We start from the raw sequence: 23,598 nt of genomic DNA on the forward strand, positions 1-23,598 counted from the left end.
AAAGATTACACGCAAAACAAACAAATGAGATGTGTTCATGGACACATGGCAGCTAGGTGGGAGACAGGAAAGCTGCTTCTTCCTTTCCTCCCTCCTTAACTTCCCCACCCAGCTGCTCAGAACAATTCTTGCCTCATTCACCATTAGGAAAAAGAAGAGCAAAAAGAACTGAAGAAGGGGCCTATTGATCTTTTTTTATGGCAACTCAGTTCCGTCAGTCATCGGAAGTCTCCTTGTCACCATACAGCATTAGCCTTGCCCAGGGACTCATGGTCTGAAGTAAGGTCACTAAGCCTCCCTATGTGGTTGGATTGGAAGCAAGCTGGGAAATATATATACATGATCTGTAAACCACCAGGAAGAGCAAATCTGAGTATGGTCTGAAGAGTAGGCCCTCCTTGGCCAGTCCCTCCATTTCATATATCTAACTTCATTTTTGTAAAGTGTTTTATATTTGTATTCATAGGTGGACTTGCAGATATTTTATATATTCCTTGGTTATTTTGAATGGAAATTTTTCCATCTTTGCCTGCTAGGTTTTGTTGGCAATATACAGAACAGGTGGTAATTTTTGTGGTTTTATTTTTATATCCTATTTTAACTATCTTTTATTTAACTAAAGTTACAATTTGTTTCTATTAATGTTCTATTTGAATCTCTGAGGTTTTCTAAGTAAACCATCATATCAGCAAAAAGCAATACTTTTGTTTTTTAAAGCCTATGCTTATTCTTTCTATCGCAATTTCAAATTTTTACTAAAAAGCTCTCAGTTCTGGAACCACATTAGCTATAGTGGTGACGATGGATATGTTTGCTTTACCCTGGATCTCATTGGTCTCTGGTGTTTCTTCATTACAAATGATACTAATTTTTGGTTTTAGATGGATACTATCGACTATATTACTAAGAAAATGTTTGTTTATATCTGTGGTTTTTAATGTTTTAGTAGAAATAGGTATTGTATTTCATCAAAAGTTTTTCTTTCATTTGTTGTGTTTTTGTTGTTTTTGTTAACATTATGGCCTGATCTATTAATTTTCCTAATATTGAACCAAACCTGAATTGCTGGTAGTTGTAATATACAATCTTTTTTTAGCATGTTTCTGTAGCCTCTATGCTAATATTTTATTCAATATTTTTCATCAGTGTTCATTAGAGATGATGGTATATTATTTTCTTTTTCCACTTTATCTCTTCATATTTTAGTTATCAAGGCCATATTTGTCCCAGAGAAGGAGTTTGATAGGGTGTCTTCCTTCCTTATTTTTTTGTAAATAATTTATGTTAGGAGTTAATTGGTTTTTTTAATATTTGTTAGAATACACTTGTAAATCATCTGGTCTTGGAATTATTTTCTTTGGGAGTTTGTTTTTGCATTGTTCAATTTCTTTTTCTGAGATTGAATTTTTAAAATTCTCCATTTTTTTTGTCCTGTTAATCTGGGTATTTTGCATTTTTGTAAATGTTCAACTCTGTTATTTAATTTATCAGTTTTTTGGCGTATAATTGGACAACATAGATTCCAATTTCCTTTATTTCTTCTTCATCTCTTTTGCATTCTCATTTTTCACTTTGTTATTTGGTTTTTTAAAATGCCTTTTGTTTTTACTTCATGTTTACTTCATGTTTATCATTCTCCTTACCCCTTTCCTGAGAGCCTTTCCTTATAACAAATAATTTTTTAAGGAGGGAAAAGGGGGAAAAATCAGCAAAACTGATCAATACATAAAAAAATCTGATATTGTAAGCAATATTCCACACCTATGGATTTTGACATCTGCAAAGGGTGGGGGGGGGTGGGAGATGTCTTTTCTTATATCTCTTCTTTGGGGACAATTTTGCTCTTTATAATTTCTCAATATTCCATTTCAATTATTTGTTTTGTGGTTGTTCTTTGCATTTACATTGTTGTAGTTATTGTGTATGTTGTTTTCCTGGCTCTGCAGCTTTCACTTTGTGTCTGTTCATGTATGTCTTCCTATGATTCTCTGTTTATTATGCTGTAAGAAAAAATAAGCATTACATGCTTATAGTCAGTTCATCAGTCAATAAACATTTATTAAGCACCTATGATATGTTCTAAGTGTTGGGAAAAAGAAGAAATGTGAAAGATATCCTTGCTTTTAAGGAACTCATGGTCTAATGGGGGAGACAGCATGCAAACAAGCTATGTACAGGATATACTGGAAATAATCAACAGACTGAAGGCATTATCATTAAGAAGGAGCAGGAAGGGCTTCCTGTAGAAGGTGAGATTTTAGCTGGGATTTGAAGCAAGCCAAGGAAGCCAGGAAGTAGAGATGAGGAGGCAGAGTATTTCAGGCATGGGAGACAGCTATTGAAAATGCCTGGAACCAATTAATGGAGTGTCTTGGACAAGGAACAGAAAGGAGGCCATTGCAACTGGATTTCAGAGCATGTGGGACATATAAGGTGTAAGAATATTGGAAAAATGGGAGAAGGAGGAAGGCAAAAGTTCCTTTGACAGAGAAGTAGAGGATGAACTGAAGAAGGATGAGGCTTGTTGTGGCAGGCAGACCAGTAGGTTAACGCAATAGTTCATGTGTCAGGTGCTGAGGGCCTGTATCAGAGTGATAGCTGTGTTAGAGGAGAGGAAGGAGCATAGGTAAGAGATGTTAAAATTGACAGACCTTGGCACCAGATAGGATATGAGGGATGAAAGAGAGTGAGGAGTCAAGGATGACACTATATTGTAAGCCTGAGGGATTGGGCAGATGGTGGTGCCTTCAACAGTAATAGGGGGGAGTTAGAAAAAGGGAAGGTTTTGGGAGGAAAAATAAAGAGTTCTGTTTTGGAGAGATTGACGTCTCTCTATGGGACATCCATTTCAAGGCATCCAATAGAGAGTTTGTGAGACTGGAGGTCAGCAGAAAAGTTAGAGCTGGATAAGTAGATTTGAGAATCATCAGCATTTAGGTGATAATTGAATCCATGGGAGCAAATGAGATCACCAAGCAAAATGGTAGAGGGAGAAGAGAAGAGGATCCAGGAGACAACCCTGTAGGAAAACCATGGTTAGTGGACTTGACCTACATGAAGATCCAGTGAAAGAGACTTGAGAAAGAGTGACCAGATAGGTAGGAGAACCAGGAGAGAATAGTGGCCTGAAAACCTAGAAGAGAATATTAAGGAGAAGAGGATGGTCAACAGTGTCCAAAAATGCAGAGAGGTAAAGAAGGACGAGGCCATTAGATTTGGCAATTAGGAACTTGTTAGTAACTTTGGAGAGAGCAATTCAGCTGCCTGATGAGGTTGGAAGCCAGGCTATAAACGTTAAGAAGAGAGCGAGAGGAAAGGAAATGGAGGTACTTAGTATATGTAGATGACCTCAAAGAGTTTAGACACAAAAGGGAGGAGAGATGGGGGACGATTGCTTGGATGGACGAATCAAGTGAAAATTTTATGAGGACAAGAGAGATGTGCCATGGGCATGTTTGTAGACAGTGAGGAAGCAGCCAGTAGACAGGGAGAGACTAAAGATAAGTGAGAGTATGAATGTAAGAGGGGCCGGTCTGCTGAAGGAGATGGGATGGAACGGGATCACTTGTACAGGTAGAGGGGTTTGCGTTGGGAAGAAGAAGGGCCATCTTCACATGAGATGGGTGGAGAAGGAGATTGTGGCAAAACGCATCAAGATGTGAGATGAGGATGGGAAAAGAGGGAGGGAGCTCTTGGCAAATGGCCTCAATTTTCCAATGAAATATGAAAGTTCTTAGCTGAGAGGATAGGGGAAGGGGGAAGATGATAAGAGGTTTGAGGAGGGGTGAAAAAGTTTGGAAGTCTCTGTGTTGAGTGGGAAAGTGAATTACAGAGGTTTAGCCAGTCTCCATTTGGTAGTCATTCACTTTGTTTCCAGTTCTTTACACAAAAAGTGCTGCTGTAAGTATTTTGGTGTGTATGGAACCTTTCTGTCAATGACTTTCTTGGGGTATATCCCTAGCAGTAGAATCTTGGAGTCAAAGGTTTTGGACCTTTTAGTTATTTTAATGGCATCATTCTAGATTACTTGCAGGAATCATTATACTAATTACAGATCTGCCAACAATGTATTAGTGTATCTGTTTCTCAATAACCTCTCTAACATTGACTATTCCTCTCTTTAGCCGGTTTGTTGAGTGTGAGGGGATTTTAGAGTTATTTATTTATTTATTATTATTATTATTAGATTTAGTTATTCTGATTTTAATTTCTCTTATTGCTAGTGATTTGGAACAGTCTTTCATATGGCTGTTAATAGTTTGCCGTTCTTCTTTGGAAAACTGTTCTTATCTTTTAACCATTTTGCTTTTGGGGAATAGATTTCATTCTTATGTGTTTCTGTTAGCTGTCTATATATCTTGGAAATCAAACCTTCATTAGATATGCAAACATTTTTTCCCAGTCAGCTGTTTCCTTTCTTACCCATATTTGTCATAAACTTTTTAACTTCATATAATCAAAATTATCTGTTTTATCTTTTGTAATTGCCTCTATCTCTTGTAATAAATAGGGATTCATCTTCTACCCATAGCTGTGAAAGGTATATGTGATCTGGTAATTTTTTTTAATTTGGAAATTTTATAGCTATACTTGTGGTATTTGTTTCCATGACCACATATAACATTTGCTTTGACTTCAGACTTTTAACTTTACCAGTTCAACTTTTAATAGGTTTTTCACCTCTTGTCAAGCACACAAAACTGATTTCATCACATGAATGATCTAAAATGTAATTCACATATTTACCTTGAATTTAGATAAGGCTCTATGATAAATACCTCATCCCACCACATACTTTACGTTTCTGACCATGAATTCTCTGTGCTTTAATTATTTAACCTTGAGAAACTGCTGACAGGCCTAGAGAGGTTAGAGTATTGCACCATTCTGTTTGCCATTAAAGGGTGAAATCATCATCATGTTGGAGTTGAGAAAGGTCAGTCCTTCCCAATCCTTCACTGGAATTCTTGAAATTAGACATGATTCAACTGGTGGGTTAAAAGAAAAGCTCCCAAACCAGAATTTGTGTGTTCTTTTAACTTAAAAAGCACCCTCCCTACCCCTTACCAAAATGCAGAGTCCTTTTAGCTGGTTGCTTCTGCATGACCAGAAGCAGGGCCCAAAGCTCCCACCTGGTCCAGAGGAATCAGGATGTCAATTCTGAGGATGCTGCATGGGGATGATGCCTATAGGCCAATTCAGCCTCCACTGCAGTTATAAATAATAGTACTTTATTAAAGTGGGTAACTTAAATAACAATAACCAGCTCTTAGTTGAGATATCAAAGATCCGAAATTTTTAAAGAAATAAATATTTAGGTGCAGTTTAGTACATTTCTTATAAATCTTTGTCTTTAAGCAATTCACATTGCATTCTTACTTATTAATTCAAAACCTCCCATGGTATATTGTCCTCATCTTGCTGTCAGAAAAACTTCTGAACTTCTCATTTATCAGTGACTGGTCATTCATTCTCTGTCACAGTATAGGTGTGTCATTCATTCCATCTAGGCTGGTTATAGAAAAGCTTTAGTCTATCTTCCTAACACTTAAAATTCCTGTTTCCCTTCTCCATATGTGATTAAAGAAAAAGAGAAAGAAATAGTTATGTGGGATGTCATGCTGCAAAAAACCTAAACTACTCTGTGGTTTTTTTTTTCCTAGTCAGAAGATAACTTTAAAATTTAGTTCTTCTTTCTCATCAGCAATTTTTGTCTCAAATGCAGTTTCCAGAACTATTTTCTTAAAAGACCTTTGTAACAGAATGGGACATTTTGGAAAATATCTAAACAAGGTTTTTGAACATAAATTTAAATAGGCTACATTAAAGCCTATGGAGGTCTTGCCTCCATGTTTCTTCACTCTATTTTTTATTTTATTTTGCTTTTTGGTGAGGCAATTGGGGTTAAGTGACTTGCTCAGGATCACACAGCTAGTGAGTGTTATGTGTCTGAGGGCAGATTTGAACTCAGGTCCTCCTGACTCCAGGGTTGGTGCTCTATCCACTGCACCACCTAGCTGCCTCTCTTCCCTCTCTTTAGTTCTGTACCTTTTGCCTCATTCTTGGTTCCAACCCACTTAGGGAGTTCCATCAACACTGGGTCTCCTCTCTCCTTGTTCCTATCCTTCTCTCACTTTAGGACCCTGCTGAAACTCTTTGTGGAGATTCATTTTTGGGAGCGGCTGCTGTTTGAGACTCCTCATTATGTGGTGAATGTAGCAGAACGTGCTGAGGACTTGCGAATCCTGCGTGAAAATTTGTTGCTTGTTGCCCGAGATTACAACAGGTTGGTTTTCAATCCTCATTCTATCTCTTTGACTCTTTGTTCTGCCCTGGATTAATTACGTTCATTCCTGATACTTTGTCCTTCCAAAACCTTAGTTCTTCCCTAAGGTCCAGAACTCTAAAATTCTGTCCTTGAAATTTGGTCCCATGAGCTTTGGTTGAAGGGCAAAATCAGACTGACTCCCTGAATGCCATGGGGCTAGGTTATAACTTTTTGAGATCAATCCTGGAGAAAACTCAGTTCACATGGAGGGCAAAGCTAGACAAGACTCCTGACTGGGACTTGGCATAGGGGTCAGTCTCTCAATGAGTAGAATAGCGTTAAGTAGACTGATTTTATCTTCGTATTGATCCTGAATTCCTTCATAATCTTTAGAATGAGGGCATCATGGCAGAGCTGAATCCCTTCCCTGTTTTGAAGGCTTTTCTTTACCTCCCTAGGTTGAGGGGACCTGGGAGAGTAGAGACTTCATTGGAGTGTTTATTATTTCACAAACACTCTTGATTCCCACCGTAAAGTACCCTGAAGCCCTTAAGTTCATTTCACTGATTATCAGGGAAATCTCTAAAACTCTGTTCCTCCCGATTCATTTTCTCTGTTTGTTCCCTGGCCCCTGTTCTCATAAACAGGATCATTGCAATGCTGTCCCCAGACGAGAGGGCCCTGTTCAAAGAACGAATCCGTTTCTTGGACAAGAAGATCCATCCTGGACTTAAGAAGCTGCATTGGATCCTGAAGGGAGCAAGCACTTTCTTCATCAATGAGTGCCGTATACATGCCAGCAAGGTGGGTCTTGGTCCAGGAGCAGGGAGACCCAGGTAGGGTGTTGAGACTGGGTCCTAGAAGAACTGTCAGTTGAGATGGGAGACTGAGAGAATCAGTGCCCTGGTCATGGGATAGGACTGGGTGGTTAGACAGACACCTGAATCCTAGAGAAATTTTATTTTCACCCTTGAGAAATAGAGTACATTTCCTTCCTGTAGAATGGTGTTGCAAAAGTCAGCTTAAAGTTATGGGTAGGGTTAGGAGCCTTCACCTAGAACTCAAACCCCTATGGTCGTGTGAACCAGGTGCAGATGATTGTGAATGATTTTAAAGCAGCCACACTGACAATTGGCTGGAGGGCGCAGGAAATATCTGAGACTCTCTTGGTTCGAATTACTGGCAAGAAGGTTTACCAGGATCTAGAGTTTGAGGAGGCTCAAAAGGAGCACCGAAATGTAGTCAAGCAAAAACTGATGGCCCTGCATGAGGAGGTGGTGAATATCATGACTGAAACCTATGAGGTCTTCAAGAACGATGGCCCCGAGGTAGGAGATCTAGTGCTGTATAGCAGGGCAAACCCCAGCCCCCTTCAGCTGCTTAACACCCAGCCCTGCCCTTTCCTGTTGTTACCACCCCTTCTTTTTCGATTCCTGCAATTCCGATATCCTTTTTATAGCCTCAGACTCATTTCTCTCTTAGCTCCATCACTCTCAGCATCTCAAGAGCATCTTCCCCAATTCTAGACGTTGTTAACCTCTTGGGTGGAGCTCTTAGCTCTCTCCTCCAAGGTCTCTGGCTACATCCTCTTGAGGTGTCCCCTTTGCCCAACCTCTTTCCACCAGATTCAGCAGCAGTGGTTGCTATACACAATGCGGTTGGATCGCACGATGGAAGAAGCCCTGCGTCTCAATGTCAAATGGTCACTGCTAGAATTGTCTAAAGCTATCAATGGAGATGGCAAGTCCACCCCCAACCCACTTTTCCGAGTCCTTGTCATATTGCAGAATGATGGGCCTGGAGGGATGGCTCAGGTAGGGGTTCCACAAGGATGGGAGACATTCCTTCTTCCTCCCTCCCCCCACCTTTGACACCTTATTCTCAACTCCTGCTACCCCAACTGCCCTCTAGCCATGGCCTTATTTTAGGTCTGTCTCCTTTCCCTCTCTCCCAAATGCTTTCCTCCTACTACAGCCAGTTGCTAAATACCTTCTATTCTCTGCCCAATATAGGTGGAGTTCTCACCCACTTTGCAAACCCTGGCCAGTGTGGTCAATAGTATTGCCAGCCATCTCATCGACACGATCTCTGTCTTCCTCCACCTCCCTGAAATTCTTGTCAATCGAAAGTCCAATCGTGACCCCATCTACGTGGTAGTGGGTGAGTCAGCGATACTAGAAATGCACTGGGGGCAAGATATAGCAGTGAAGGGGGGAGGGTGACCTATAAAAGAAGAGAGATGTGTATAAAGATAGCACTACAGGTGGGAAGGAGGCCAATTCCTGAAATAGTAAGAAATGTACTGCTAGTTAAAAATATAGTGTTTAAGAATGGGACTTGGATTTCTTGACCACTACTTAAAATAGAGGAAGGATGGGCTCCTGGCCAGGGATAGAATAGACTTCAAAAGGATTGGTAAAAATTCATGTTCTTGGAGCCTGGAAAGGAAAGAAGAGAGAAAAAACTGTCTTATATAGCCACCAAGTTACATACCTTAGGAAGTAGCTATGATATAGGAAGAATAGAAGTATATCTACCCCTGAATTAATAGGAGACAGAATTCAAGAAAGAAGCCAACAACAAAATCCTGTTCTGTAAAAGCCTATTCACAAATGCACAAAGTATGAATAATAAACAAGATAATATAAAGGTCTTAACAAAAAGTCAAGTCAACAAGCATTTATTAAGCACATGCGGGACACTGTGGTAAAGTTCTTCTGTGGTAAAGTCTAAAGAAAGGCAAAAATAGTTCCTCCTCTCAAGGAGCTCACAATCTAATGCGAGAGACAACATATAAACAACTTTGTACAACAGATATATACACGGTAAATTGGAGATAATCTCAGAGGGAAGGTATTGAGATTCAAGAAGACTAGGAAAGGCTTTTTGTAGAAGGTGGGATTTTAGCTGGGACTTGAAGGAAGCTAAGAAAGCCATGTGGCAGAGATGAAGGACAGCATTGTAGGCAAGGCGGACAGCCAGGGAAAATTCACAGAATGAAGAGATAGAGTGACTGGCTCATACTGGAAAGGAGTAAGATATAAGAAGACTGCAAAGGGGCCAGGTTATGAAACATTTTAAAATCTATAGAGGGTATTTTATATTTAATCCCGGAGGTAATAGCATGCCACTGTAGTTTACTCCTATACTTAGGAAGCTCACTTTGGCAGCTAAATGAAAGATGGACTGGGGAGAAGCTTGAGGCAGAGAGATCAACCAGCAGGCTATTGCAATTGTCCGAGTGTGAGGGAATGAGGACCTATACTAGGTTGGTGGTCTGAAGAGAGAAAGGGACATATATGAGAGATGTTTCAAAGGCAGAATCGATAAGACTTGGCAAGGAGGGTGGGTGGAGCTGAGAGAGCCTGAAGAGTAAAGGATGACACATGGTTGCAAGCCTGGATCATTGGGAAGTGATTCCCTTGTCATTAATGGGGAAATTAGGAAGAGAGAAGGGTTGGGAAAGAAAAATAATGAATTCAGATCTGGACATGTTGAATTTAATATAAAGGCAAATGTGATCTCATAAGTATCACAAAATCATAGGCTCTCTAAGAGAGCAGTACACTTTGGTCAAAAGAAGCAAGACTGGCAAAAGGAAGGGGTGAAGGAGAGGGACATAATATAATATTGTATCTCCTGTGGAATCTACTATAGACCTACTATATGTACTATAGAACTACTGAATACGTGGACACAAAGAGGAAATAGGTGAGGAGTTTAGGAAACAGACCACAAGTGTAGCATGATGGAATAATAGACTATTAATAGAGGATTGAAAATATTCACCCATCATCCAGAAGCAGGTGGCTAATAATTTCTTGGCTTGCCTTGATGATATTAAAGGAATTGCTCTTCTGGTCTTGATTCTCATGAACAAGTATGAACCGGTTACGAGGATGGATGTGATGGGAACCTTGAGGGGAGGTGACCACTCTAGAACTTGTGATGGAGGAGAGAAAAAGCTTCATAATCTGGCCCTTTCTTACACCTTACACTACCCTCCAGTATGATCCAGTGACAATGTCCTCCTTGCTGTTCCTCAAACAAGTCACGCCATCTTCCCATTCCAGGCATTTTCTTTGACTGTTGTCCATGCCTGAAATTCTCTTCCTCCTTGTCTCTCCTCCTGACTTCTGGCTTCCTTAACTTCTTTTAAGTCTCATCTAAAACCCCACCTTCTACAAGAAGCTTTTCTCCATCTTTCTTAAATGCTAATAGCTTTCGTCTGTTAATTATTTCCATTTTACCCTGTAACTATGTGTGTGTGTATATAAATATACACTTATGTATACATGTAAAGATATACAGAGAGATATAGATAGATATAAATCTGTATATATATATAGAATCTCCTCAAGGACATACCTAAATGACCATCTAGCTTTTGCTTGAAGATCTCCAGGGAGGGGGAACTGGTCCTTCTTCCTCATGAAGCAGGCCATTCCACTTTTGCATAGTTTATATTATACATTATAAATTGTATAAATAAGTATATAAACAATATATAATTGGTAGGAAGGTTTCTATACATACATTTCATGAACAGATCTATTTTTGTTGTTGTTGCTTAGTCGTTTCAGTTATGTCCAACTCTTTGTGACCCCATTTGGGGTTTTCTTGGGAAAGATACTGGAGTGGTTTGCCATTTTCTTCTCCAGCTGAGAAAACTGACTTGAACAGGGTGAAGTGACTTGCCTAAGGTCACACAGTAGAAAGTGTCTGAGGCCAGATTTGAACTCAGAAAGATGAGTCCTCTTGACTCCAGGCCTGGTACTCTATCCACTTTGCCACCCAGCTGTGCTAAATAGATCTATATCTATAGAGCTAGCTATCTGTCTATATGTCTATCTGTCTGTCTGTCTGTCTGTATCTATCTATCAACTGTCTGTCTGTCTGTCTGTCTCTCCATCTATCATCCATCCATCCATCTATCTACCTATCTATCTATCTGTCTATCTAGTTTGGACGTAGTTGCTTGCCTGTTGTTTTCCCTATCAGACTGTGAGCTCTTTGAGGGCAAGTACTGTTTTTGTTTTTATTTTTTCTGAAAGTGAGGCAGACCAAGGTTAAGTGATTTGGATCACACAGTCAGTAAGTGTTTGAGGCCAGATTTGAACTCAGGACAATTGACCCCAGGTCCAGCCACTCTCCACCGTATCACCTTGCTGCCATGGTGCTCAATCTGAGTCAACAGTGTGTTGTAACAGTCAAAAGAGTTAATGTGATCATTGGCTGAATTGAGAGGAATCATATCCAGGACTTGGGAGGTAATAGTCTTGCCTGTAGTGTGCTTGGGTCAGACCACATGTGGAGTGATTATGTTCAGTTTGGGGCATCACATGTGAGGAAGACCCTTGATCAGCTGGAGAGGGTCCAGAGGAATAGGACCACAGAGCCAGAGCCGGAAGGGACCTCCGTGGCCAGATATTCAAACCCTTTAGTTTATGGATGAGGAAACCAAGGGCCAGAGAAGTGACTTTACAAAGTCAAAAGGAAACATTTGAGCCAATGTCCTCTCATACCAAAGGCAGTGACAATTTTTCCGTGGTACCACACCACCTCAGCTCGCTAGTCCTCACTGCAATCCCTCTTTCATGAAGCTTCCAAAGTTATTATCCTTAAGCGCAGCACTCTCCTCAGTAAACTCTCATGGCTTCCTCTCATCTATAGATAATCAAATCAGATTATAGATAATCTCTTCTGCTTGGCAGAGAAAACTCTTCTCTTTCAAAGTCCTATCCTCCCTTTCCAGCCACTCATGTCTTTGTATCCAGTGCCCAGCACATGGTAAACACTTGATAAATGCTTGTATTGGTTGATGTACTGGTACTAATAGGTAGAAGTTGCAAAGAGGCAGATTTAAGCTTGATTTAAAGGAAAACCTTCCCAACAATTAGGGCTATACAAAAGTGGAATGGACTGCTTCAGGAGGTAGTCCTTGGAGATCTTCAAGCACAATCTAGATGACCATTTGGGCTATGTTATTAAGGGAATTCTTGTTCATGTATGGGTTGGACTAGATAACTTCTGAGGGGTCTTCCAGCCCTGAGGTTATTTGTTTCTGTGGTTCAGCACCACATATCCAGCCTCCCCTGTGTTTTTTCTTTATTCTTTAATGCGGGCTGTAGGCATTATGGGCCCTCCCATCATCCTACTGCTGCTACCACCTGGAAACTGCTGGAACCTGTCTGTAGATTTTTCCTAGCCTGGATATGGGGACACCCTTTTCCAATTAGTCAGTGAATAAACATTTATTATGCACTTACGTCGTGTCAGGTATTGTGTTAAGCACTGAGAATACAAAAAGAGGCCAAAGACAGCCTCTGCTTTTAAGGAGCTCACAGTCTAATGGGGGAGACAGTAAGCAAATATGTGCCAACAAGCTACATACAGGAAAAATAGTAATTAATTAGAATTAAGGGAGTTTAGGAAAGGTTTCCTTTAGAAGGTGGGATTTCAGCTGGGACTCAAAGAAAGCCCAGGGAGCCAGAAGGTGGAGATGAGGAGACAGAGCATTCCATGCATAGGGGCAGCTATAGAAAATGTCTGGATTCAAGAGATGGAGTATCTTATTTGAGAGGCAAACGGTTTGCCAGTGCCACTGGATTGAAGAGTATGTGACAGAGTAAAGTGTAAGAAGACTGGAAAGGCAGGAGGGAGCTAGGTTTTAAAGGGCTTTGGATGCCAAATGGTATTTTGTATTTGATTTGGAGGCAATAGGGAGACACTGGAGTTTATTGAATGGGGGAGGGTGACATGGTTGGACCTATGTTTTAGAAAATTACTTCAATGGCTGAATGGAGAATGGATTGGGGTCAAAAGATACTCAAGGCAGGCAGATTCACCAGCAGGCTATTGCAATATAATCAAGGCACAAGGTGATGAGGGCCTGCACCAGAGTGGTGACAGTGTCAGAGGAGAGATGGGGATGTATTCAGTTGAAATTTCAGGCTTGGCCTGAATATAGGGGGTAAGAGATAGTGAGGAATCCAGGATGACTCCTAGTTTGTGAGCCACAGAGACTAGGAGGATGGTGTTGCCCTATATAGTAATAAGCAAGGTAAGAGGGGGGAAGGGTTTAGGGGGAAAGATTAGTTAAACTTTGGACATGTTGAATTCAAGATGTCTACTGGAAATCTAGTTCGAGATATCTGAAAGACTATTGAAGATGTGAGGTTGGAGGTCAGCAGAGAAACTGGGTTAGGATAGGTAGATTTGAGAATCATCAGCATAGAGATAGTCATTAAATCCGTGAGAGAGGATGAGATCACAAAGTGAAGCAGTATATAGGGAGAAGAAAAGAAAGCCCAGGATAGAACCCTATGGTACTTTTATGGTTAGAGAGCCTGATCTGGATATTGTTGTTGTTTAGCCATGTCTAACTCTTCATTGCCTCATTTGGGGTTTTCTTGGCAAAAAAACTGGACTGGTTTGCCATTTTCTTCTCCAGCTCATTTAACAGATGAGGAAACTGAGGCAAACAGGGTTAAGTGACTTGCCCAGGGTCACACAACTAGTAAGTGGTCAGATTTGAACTCAGATCTTCCTGACTCCAGACCTGGCATTCTATCTGATTCTCTACTGGCCACTGGAGAACCAGCAAAAGAGACTGGAAACAGGCAGGAAGAGAATCAGGGGAGAGTGGTGTCCTGAAAACCTAGAGAGAAGAGTATCAAGGAGAAGAGGGTGATTCATGGTGTCAAAGGCTACCAAGAGGTCAAGAAGAATGAGAACTGAGAAAAGGCTATTACACTTGGCAATTAAAAGATCATTGATAGCTTTGGAAAGTGAAATCACGAGGTCAGAAACCAGAATGCAAAGGGTTAAGAAGTGAATGAGAGGAGAGAAATCAGAGACACCTGTTATAGATGGCCTTTTCAAAGCATTTGGCCATAAAGAGCAGAAGACATATAGGATTTTCATCCTATGGGGATAGAAGGATCATCCCCTTAATTCGCCAAGGAGACAAGGGTTGATTTTTTTAAATGATTTTGCTAGGAACTAAGAGAAAGGAGGTAATATAAGACCGACTTACCTGATACAGAATTGACTGTTACAGATGGTGGAATCTAAGCTAAGATATCCCCAAACTAGTCATATGTGCCTAATGGAATTTTCTGGCCTAATTTGCCCAGTTTTGATCTAAGTCTAGCGGTCATTGTCAGCCCTCAGCATTCCTCTTCTTCCTCAATAGAGCGAGATGAGGACATTAAGAAGATTCAATCACAAATCGGTGGGGGAATGACCACAAATGCAGGCTTGCTGCAGAACTACCTCAAGACCTGGGACACATACAGGGAAATTTGGGAGATCAACAAGGACTCCTTCATCCGACGTTATCAGCGTCTCAATCCACCTGTCTCCTCCTTTGATGCTGACATTGCCCGGTGAGTGTTGGGTATGAAAATACCTGAGTCTTTAAAAGAGCCAGAGCTTGAGAAGAGAGCCCAGGGCCAAGATATGAGTTCTGAAATAGGGGAGAGTTTTAGAGGGGAACAAGGAAGTAGGGGATTGGATCCCTTAATTACCAGAAAGGAGTAAGGACTTGGAAAGATTTGGGGATGAGGAGATAGTCATAAAGGTTTCTATAGTGTTCTGTCAGGGAATTGGGAATCTGGACAGAAGAGAATTCATTATGTAGGAGAAGCGTTGGGTCAAAGGCTTGCAAATTTAGGAATAAAGTGACTGAAAATTAATGGGTGAAAGTCTGAAAGACAGGACGGTACTTCATCTTTTTTTTTTTTGCTTTCTTTTTTTTTTTAAGATTCATTAATTTATTTATTTTTAGTTTTCAACATTCACTTCCACAAGATTTTGAGTTCCACATTTTCTCCCCATCTCGTCCCTCCCCCAACCCCAAGACAGCGTACATTCTGAATACCCTTTCCCCTAATCTGTCCTCCCTTCTATCTCCACCCCTTCTCTTATCCCCTTCCTCTTCTATTTTCCTGTAAGTCAGGATAGATTTCTATACCCTATTGCCTGTATATGTTATTTCCCAGTTGCATTTGAAAACAATTTTTTGACATTTGTTTTTAAAATTTTGGGTTCCAAATAGGACAGTACTTCTGGACTGGGTTCAGAGAAGAAAAATTAGAGATAAGAAGAACTCTTAGTTCTGTTACTAGCTCATGGTGTGTCTTTGGGACATACGTGTCTCTGTCTGATATTTCTCTTGTTTCTGCTCTTGTCCCCACTCCCTCCTCTCTGATGCCCCTGTCTCCATTGTCTCAGAAGAGAAACACCTCATTTGAAATCTGTTACTCTGATTTCCCTGGCAGAGGTCTGTGGTTGCCTGGAGACAGCAACTGTTCTTTAGCCCTAATCTAAACCCTAGAGGGGGCCATTGTCATTGCAATAGTGATTGTGGCAGTGAAGCCTGAGAGATACATTTTGAATTTCACACAGGAAGGAAAAGGATAAGGGAGACAGTGCCTGATTCAGGGTGTGGGAAGTAGGTGAGCACATGAAACTATAGCCTATGTAAATGATAACAGTATCTTCTCAGCCACTTTGCCTCCACTTTCCTCCCATTTCTTCTTGCCCTAGGCCTTAAAAAGCAGAGAGAGAGAGAGAGAGAGAGAGAGAGAGAGAGAGAGAGAGAGAGAGGGAGAGAGAGAGAGAGAGAGAGAGAGAGAGAGAGAGAGAGAGAGAGAGAGAGAGAACAAATGAGAACAATAGGAAAGGGGATGGAGAGAGGAAAATGAAGGGGATGGTGAGGTGGGAGAAAGTGACTAGAAAGAGACAAGGAAAAAAGAGAAGGTGAAACTCAGAGGGAACAGAAGAATGAAGATGAGAAAAAAGAAAGAGGGAAAGCAAGAAGAAATGAAAGACAGAGGAAAAATATAGAAAAGGTGTAAGTGAGAGTGACTAGAAAGATAATAAGACAGGGAAGAGAAACATAGCAGGGATAACACTTATCAGGGGCAAGAAGAGGGTTGGAGAAGGGCAGTGAGGAGAAACCAATGGAAAAGAGGCAGAGGTGAAAACAGAGAAAGGAAGAGAGGGAAAAGGAACGGGAAGGGGGCATTGGGAGGCAGGACCCTAACAGTGGCTTTGGGCTCCCACAGATATACAGAGGTCGCCAATAATGTGCAAAAGGAAGATACAGTCCTTAACATCCAGTTTGTGCTTCTGGACTGTTCCCATCTCAAGTTCTCTTTGGTGCAACACTGCAATGAATGGCAAAACAAGTTCACTACCCTGCTTAAAGAGATGGCTGCTGGGCGGCTTATGGACCTGCACAATTATCTGAGTGAAAATTCTGAGAAGTGAGAGTCGAGTCTGATGGGATGGATAGGGAGCTTTGTGGAAAAGGACTGGGGGGTTGGAAGGGCCCTCTCCATTCCATTTACTCAACTTCTTCTCTCCACCTTTCTCAGAATCAGCCGCCCACCTCAGACCCTGGAGGAACTTGGGGTCAGCCTTCAGCTCATGGAGACTCTGCAGCATGATTTGGCCAGTATGGAAAGCCAGATACCTCCCATTCATGAGCAGTTTGCCATCTTGGAAAAGTATGAGGTTCAAGTACCAGACAATGTAAGTTTCCAGCAGTGGTGTTCGCTTAAGATTCATGAAGAGTATCTCTCAGTGTCCCAGGCCCAGATCACCTAGTTAGCTCTTTTTTTTTTTTGGCCTTAATTTTGGTTTTTAATATACATTGGTTTTGACTGAACTTGGATCCCTGCTGTGGAATTCAGATATACAATGAGAATTCTAATACGTTTGCATATACTAACAGGGCATTCATGGGTTTAATCAGAAAAGGGAGTGTTGTTTAAATAAAAAATTAGTCTTGGTAACAGAAGCATAAAATGGATCTATTTAATACTTTCCTAATTACCTTTCTTTTTTTGTAGTTTATTTTTTAAACTTTCAAGTAACAAGTATTTTTTAATTAATCTGTCCCTTTCACTACTCCCTACTGAACAAATTTGAAAATAAACCTGAAAAACAAGTTCTTTAATACCATAGCTGCATTGTCCAGTAAAACAAAATCTCGCATCATAATCATAATAGCCAATGTTTATAGCACCAACTATGTTATAAATATTATCTCATTTGATCCTCACAACAACCCCAGGAGGTATGCACTATTATTATCCCCATTTTACAGTTGAAACTGAGAAAAAGAAGAGGTTAATTTATTTGCCTAAGGTCACACAGCTAGTAAGTGTTTGAAGCTACACTTGAACTCAGGTCTTCCTGACTCCAGGCCCAACATTCTATCTATAGTGCCACTGAGCTGTCCACATTAGCTATGTCTGAAAATCTATGTCTCTTTATGCATCTTAAGCTCATCACCTCTCTCAGGAGGTGAGTAGGATGTTTGATCTCCATTGTTTTGGACCTGTGGTTTATCATTGTTTTAAAGATTTCTAGAGCCTTTTAAAGTTGGTTGGTAATGTTGTTATCATGGTATGAATCATTCTCTGAGGTTCTGCTCACTTTTCTCTTTCATCAGTTCATAAAGACCTTCCTAGTTTCCTCTGAAATTGTCCATTTAGTCATTTCTTTATGGCATAGTAACATTCCATTATGTTCATATGTCACAATTTGTTTAGCCATTGCTCCATAGGAGGATACCTGCTTAATTTCCTTGGCTACCACAAAAAGAGCTGCTATAAACATATTTGTATATATAGATCCTTTTCCTTTTTATTTGATTCAGGTGGTGGTATAGGCCAAGTAGTATAGTTGGATCAAAAGGTATGGGCAGTTTGGTCACTTTCTGGGCAGAGTTTCAAATTGCTTTCCAGAATGGCTAGACTGCTTCACAGCTCCACCAACAGTGCTCTGGTGTGCCTGTTTTCCCATAGTGCTTCCAACAATGGTCATTTTACTCTTTTGTCATCTATTCCAGCCTGATAGGTATGAGGCAGAACCTCAGAGTTGCTTTAATTAGCATTTCTCTGAGTGTAGGTATTAGTGATTGATGACATTTTTTCCCCATACAGTTGTTGTTAGCTTGAATTTCTTCCTTTGAAAGCTTCCAGTTCTTAACCTTTGGCCATTTATTCATCCATTCTCCCATAGATAAGTATTCAAGGCATATGAACAGGCACCTTAGTATTTCCCTGATTTCCAGCTTACCTCCCTGTAGATTTGGGGAAATTTCCTTGTTCACTAACCCAGAATGATATTCCACAGGCAGCAAACAGCACAAGGCTGACCCTCCCCCACCCAGCTTGGTTAGGAGTCAGGTTACATGTCCTCACTATGTCTTTGAAGCAAATATTCTTTTAGGAAAGCTAATTGATGTTAATTGGTTAAATAGAGCTGGGAGTCACTGGTAGCTAACAGTGGGGTGGAACCACACCAGAATGGGAACTTGTGCCGAAAGCATTAGAGAAGAGGTACCTCAGGGTACTCTTAGGACCCTTCAGGGGTGATGTTGCTGGCCCTCCTCTGGAGAGTGAGGCTAGAGTACTCACTATATGTTGCCCTTGGATGGGGAGGGCCCACAATTCCTCCCTTTTATACAACACAAATAGTCAGGACGAAGTCACCTGAAGAGGAGGTACAAGGTCAGCTAGTCCCTTTCAAATGTACTCCTTGCCAACCCCATCCCTTTCCTTAGCCACAGCCCAAAGGGGTTCCTTATTCTTGTGGTTTGCAGACTCAATCCAGCTACTGAATACATGTTCCAAAGGCCACATGGCAATTGCATCAGCTGAGTTCCATGCATATGTTCATAAAGACTAGGCTCATTCATTGTACAATCTTCTGTTACCCTCATACATGAAGCTCTCAGCTTTGTTCTGGCTCTGGTTCAGTCTCTCATGATATCAGTGACAGTCACAGTGACAGTCAAGCCTCATATGAGGCTTGGCCTAGGGAACTGGGAATAATTAGCTTTGAGAAGGTGATTTGGGAAGGGGCAAAGGGCTCTTTTGAAGTTTTTTGAGATAGTCACATGGAAGAATAATTACACTGTTCTTGGCCCCAGGCTAGAACAATGAGAAGTTACAAAGAGACAGATTTAGGCTTGATATAAAGAAAAACTTCTTAACAATTGGAGCTTTCCAAAAGTGGAATGGGCTGCCATGAAATAGTGGGTTCCCTCTTACTGGAGACCTTCAAGCAAAGTTTGAATGACCATTTGTTAGATATGCTATATAAAGAGTATTCTTTTTCAGGTGGAGATTGGATTAGGTCGTACTCTCCCAACTCTCAGATTCTTAAGTCTTTGAAATGGGAAGAGCAGATAGTGTCATTGAGTGAGTTGGTAAAACAAAAGAAAACAAGGGGCAGCTAGGTGGCACAGTGGATAGAGCACCAGCCCTGAAGTCAGGAGGACCTGAGTTCAAATCTGGCCTGAGACCAAACACTTGACACATACTAGCTGTGTGACCTTGGGCAAGTCATTTAACCCTGATTGCCTCACTAAAAAAAAAAAAAAACAAAATCTAAAGAAAACAAAACAGAGGCTTACTGATGAAGAGTCACCCCTGCTTTTGTATTGTTCACAGGTGCTAGAAAGGCTGGATTGCTTGAATGGTGAATGGGTTTCCTTCCAGCAAGTCTTATTGGATAGTGAGCAAATGTTGAAACGGCATAAGGAGAAGTTCAAGACAGGCCTCATTCACTCAGCGGATGACTTCAAAAAGAAAGCCCGTTCCCTTCTGGAGGATTTCGATGTCAAAGGTGCCTCAGGGTCCTGAGGATCCACAGTTTTAGCCTGAAATTTTGGTTCAAACCCTGGGAGTAGCAGAACAAGATCAAACTGAGAAATTGAACACTTGGGTCCTAGAAGGTTGGGTCCAAGATTATGAAGCAAGAGCAGGAGGATTGTGGAGGGAGAGGGAGCTGCTCAAATCTGAGTCTCTGTTAGGAATGCAGTGTAAAAGTCACGTCCGAAATAAGGAGAACTTTAAAGAAGGGAGAAAAGCTTACAGTCTTTTTCTGCACACACTCCCCCATGCCTAAATATTGTATCCTCCCTGTTTCTGTCTTATATAAGTTCCTCCAGTAGTTCTTCCTGTTTTGTAGCCATCATCGTTACTGCAGCAGGTGTGGACACATTCCTCAATCGCGTCTCCATTTGGTGATGGTTGTATGAGGTTTCTCCTCTCGGGAGAGCCTATCATATGGGTCACGACGGTTGTGGATGCTTGAACCCAGTCCCTGTCTCCCTTCCTCACAGGTCCATTTACTAGCAGTGTGGGCTTTTCGGCAGCCCTGGAACAAATTGCAGCGATGCGGGTGACGTTGGCTGCCATGAGGAATGAAGAAGACATCCTTCATTCCAACCTGAGCATCTTTAAGATTGAGCAACCTGCTTCTAAGGACCTCCAGAGTCTGGAAAAGGTAGGATGCTAGCTGAGACCACTGTGGAAGTAAGGCAGAAGGAATGTGGAAATAAGGACAGAATCCGTTTTGAGAGGCCAAGTAGAGAAAGGCTGGGTTAAAGAGGAGTTTGTAGGAAAACAGAGGAAGAGAAAAAGGGAAATGGAGAGGATGTTCTTATGCTTAAAAGGGGCAAAGGAAGTCATCTGAAGAGCAAAAAGGGACCATGGAGAAAGCTACATTTCTTATGTCTCTCTCTTTACCCCAATAGGAGCTTGATGCCCTGCAGCAGGTCTGGGAGATCACACGGGATTGGGAAGAGAACTGGAACCAGTGGAAGACGGGCCGGTTCCTGACACTACAGACAGAAGCCATGGAAAGCATGGCTCATGGGCTGTATCGCCGCCTCACCAAGCTGGGCAAGGAGTATAAGGTTTGTGGAGGGGAGAGGTGGTGGAAGAAAGGCGGGATTGCCTTTGTAAAGGATGCAAGGAAGAATATGAGGTAAAAGAGAAGACTTGGGTCCCCTGTCTCAAGAGGATAGTCTTATATGCTTGATTACTTTTGTTTCTGCTCAGGACCGAAACTGGGAAATCATTGAGACAACTCGATCAAAAATTGAGCAGTTCAAGCGTACGATGCCCCTCATTTCAGACCTGCGCAACCCAGCTCTCAGAGAAAGGTAAGGTTGTCTCCACCTGTGCCCCCGATCCTAGCCCTTCCCAGCCTCCTCTGGGACCTAGTTCCCCTCTCTCTTAATAGTTCTTTCTCTCTACTCTCTCCATTTCTTCTGCCTAAAAATATGCTCGTCTCCCTATATTGAATGAAAACCTTCACTTAACCCTGCTATTCTATTTAGTTACTATGCTTTTTTTCTCTTATAGCACTTTTCCCCAACAGGTGATATCAATCAGTGAATATTTATTAAGTGCCTACTGTGTGCCACATACTATGCTCGGCTCTGGGGATACAAAAAGAGGCAAAAGACAGTCCCTGGCCTCAAGGAACTTTCAGTCAAATGGGGGAGACAACTTGCGAGCATATATTCAAAGCAAGCTATATTACAGGATAAATAGGAAATAATTAACAAGGAAGGCATTGGAATTAAGAAGGGTTAGAGAAGGCTTCCTGTAGATGGTGGGATTTTAGTGGGGACTTAAAAGAAGCCAAGGGGAAAAAAAAGAAGAAGCCAAGGAAGTCAGTAGTTAGAGCAAAGGAGGGAGAGTATTTAGGCCTGGCTGACAGCCAGAGATGATGCCCGGAGCTGAGACACTGGAGTGTCTTGTTTGTGGAATATCCAGGAGGCTAGTGGTAAATTAAATACAGTGTGGTATAGTATTCACTTGAAGTATTGTTTCATGTCTGTGGTAAGAATCTAGTCAAGGGATTTGAATTAGTTCTGAGTGCAATAAGTTACCTGCTAGGGGACACTTAAGCAGATTATTTCTCTAGGTCCACAATGCCTGTTCACTAGCTAGATGTCTTCTGACAGATACTGACAGACAGAATGAGTTCAGGTGGCTTTCTGTGTGCTGCATGCAGCATTTTTTTTCTTGGATTTTCATGTTCCAATTTCGTTAAATATGAAAATGTGACCTTAGCTATTATAATTATAGTTTATTTCTCTGTGCCTTCCTCACCCCCTTGGAGGTATTTCCTTTAGCACCCATAGGTTCAGATACTTGGTAGTCTGTGACCATAGAATTTTAATAACTTGTAATTAAAATGCAAAAGGCCATATAAATTCTTTCTGTCATGCCAACTTTCTACTAGGTCTTTGGTGCAATGGGAACACTTATGGAGTATGTACAACTGTGGCTAATAAAAAGGAATTGGGGAGGTGTCTTCATTATTCCCTATTTCAGATTCATATATTAAAGGGAAGTGGGGGAAAAGGAAATTTTTGGTAGTTCACCAACCACAAGATTCGTAGCAGGTCCCACCGGGCACTGCAGCTGATTCTGATTGACATCGCTGGTGGCAAAGCATTTTTTTCTTCAGTTCCCAGTTGGCTCCCAAAGCTCCAATTTTGTCTCTACTCCTTGCACTGCCAGCCATCTTGCTTCTGGAGATCTGAATTAAGAAAGATGAAAGAGGAAGAGAGAGGAGAAAAAAAGTGCAAAATCATCCTGTTATTCTTCTTGTGAGGATTTTGTACATCTTCCAAAAAAAGATTGCTGTGCCAGTATCTTAGGATTTGCCCTGCCATTCTCCCCTTGTAAATCATTTCCCATGGCTCATTGGATCACCACAGGAATCAGAAGATGGGGCAGTTTCTTTCAGGCTTCCTATTACAGTTTGGACTTTTGGAAGAGTGGTCCACAGATGTTGTCTTCACTTCTTTACCATCCTTTCTTTTTCTTTTTTTCCATTTTCAGCCTGGATTTTGCCCCACTGCATTACAAAAGAGCTTTCTAAAAGATCACTTATTACCTCCTAATCACCACCTCCAGTGTCTATTTCTGAGTCCTCATTCTTTTGACTTCTAAAACATTTGATACTCTTGAGTCCCCATCCTTTTCTTTTCTTTTCCCATTTTCTTCTTTTCTTTCATGCTTTCTTTTCCTTTCTTATTGAAATAATTTTATTTGAAAAATATCAAGGGAAATGTTAATCCATGGCACAACCTTTGTGATCCTTCTTTATTAGATTCTTTCCCTGCCATTTAATGTGGGCATTTCCCAGTGTATTGTCATTGGCCCTCTTTCTGTCCTCTCTCTCTGTAGGTGTTTTCTGTCCTCTACAACATTAACTTCAAATGTCACCTGTTATGCATTTTACTGCCAATCTATTTCTCTAACCCAGACCTCTCTATTGAGCTTTAGCACCTTATTTCCAATCATATATTGGATATTTTCACCCAAGGTCCCACTGGCACCACAAATTTATACACAAAGCATCGTACCAACATATACCCATCTCCTATAACTAATTCTTAGTGATTTGTATGAGATAAAATTTCTCTCTTTGTGTTGGGATTTCTAGTTTCTCTTGTTTATTTCCTAAACTTTGGAAATTTGTGTATAGACATTTGAAGC

At 41.1% G+C, this 23,598-nt stretch overlaps 1 protein-coding gene across 1 annotated transcript in view; it reads left to right on the forward strand.

Annotated features, from left to right (window-relative positions):
- DNAH2 (dynein axonemal heavy chain 2) overlaps positions 1-23,598 on the forward strand; it is a 123,877-nt gene that overhangs the window by 47,514 nt on the left and 52,765 nt on the right. The window contains exons 15-26 of the mRNA XM_027857034.1: positions 6,140-6,286; positions 6,916-7,072; positions 7,357-7,596; positions 7,894-8,082; positions 8,281-8,428; positions 14,466-14,658; positions 16,342-16,542; positions 16,654-16,810; positions 19,744-19,918; positions 20,418-20,581; positions 20,832-20,993; positions 21,139-21,242. Of these exons, the coding sequence (XP_027712835.1) occupies positions 6,140-6,286; positions 6,916-7,072; positions 7,357-7,596; positions 7,894-8,082; positions 8,281-8,428; positions 14,466-14,658; positions 16,342-16,542; positions 16,654-16,810; positions 19,744-19,918; positions 20,418-20,581; positions 20,832-20,993; positions 21,139-21,242 (2,037 nt within the window). The remainder of the gene's footprint in view (positions 1-6,139; positions 6,287-6,915; positions 7,073-7,356; positions 7,597-7,893; positions 8,083-8,280; positions 8,429-14,465; positions 14,659-16,341; positions 16,543-16,653; positions 16,811-19,743; positions 19,919-20,417; positions 20,582-20,831; positions 20,994-21,138; positions 21,243-23,598) is intronic.

This window comes from Vombatus ursinus, unplaced genomic scaffold (assembly GCF_900497805.2).
Source record: "Vombatus ursinus unplaced genomic scaffold, bare-nosed wombat genome assembly UNPS02011916.1, whole genome shotgun sequence".
NCBI classification, from domain to species: Eukaryota; Metazoa; Chordata; class Mammalia; order Diprotodontia; family Vombatidae; genus Vombatus; species Vombatus ursinus.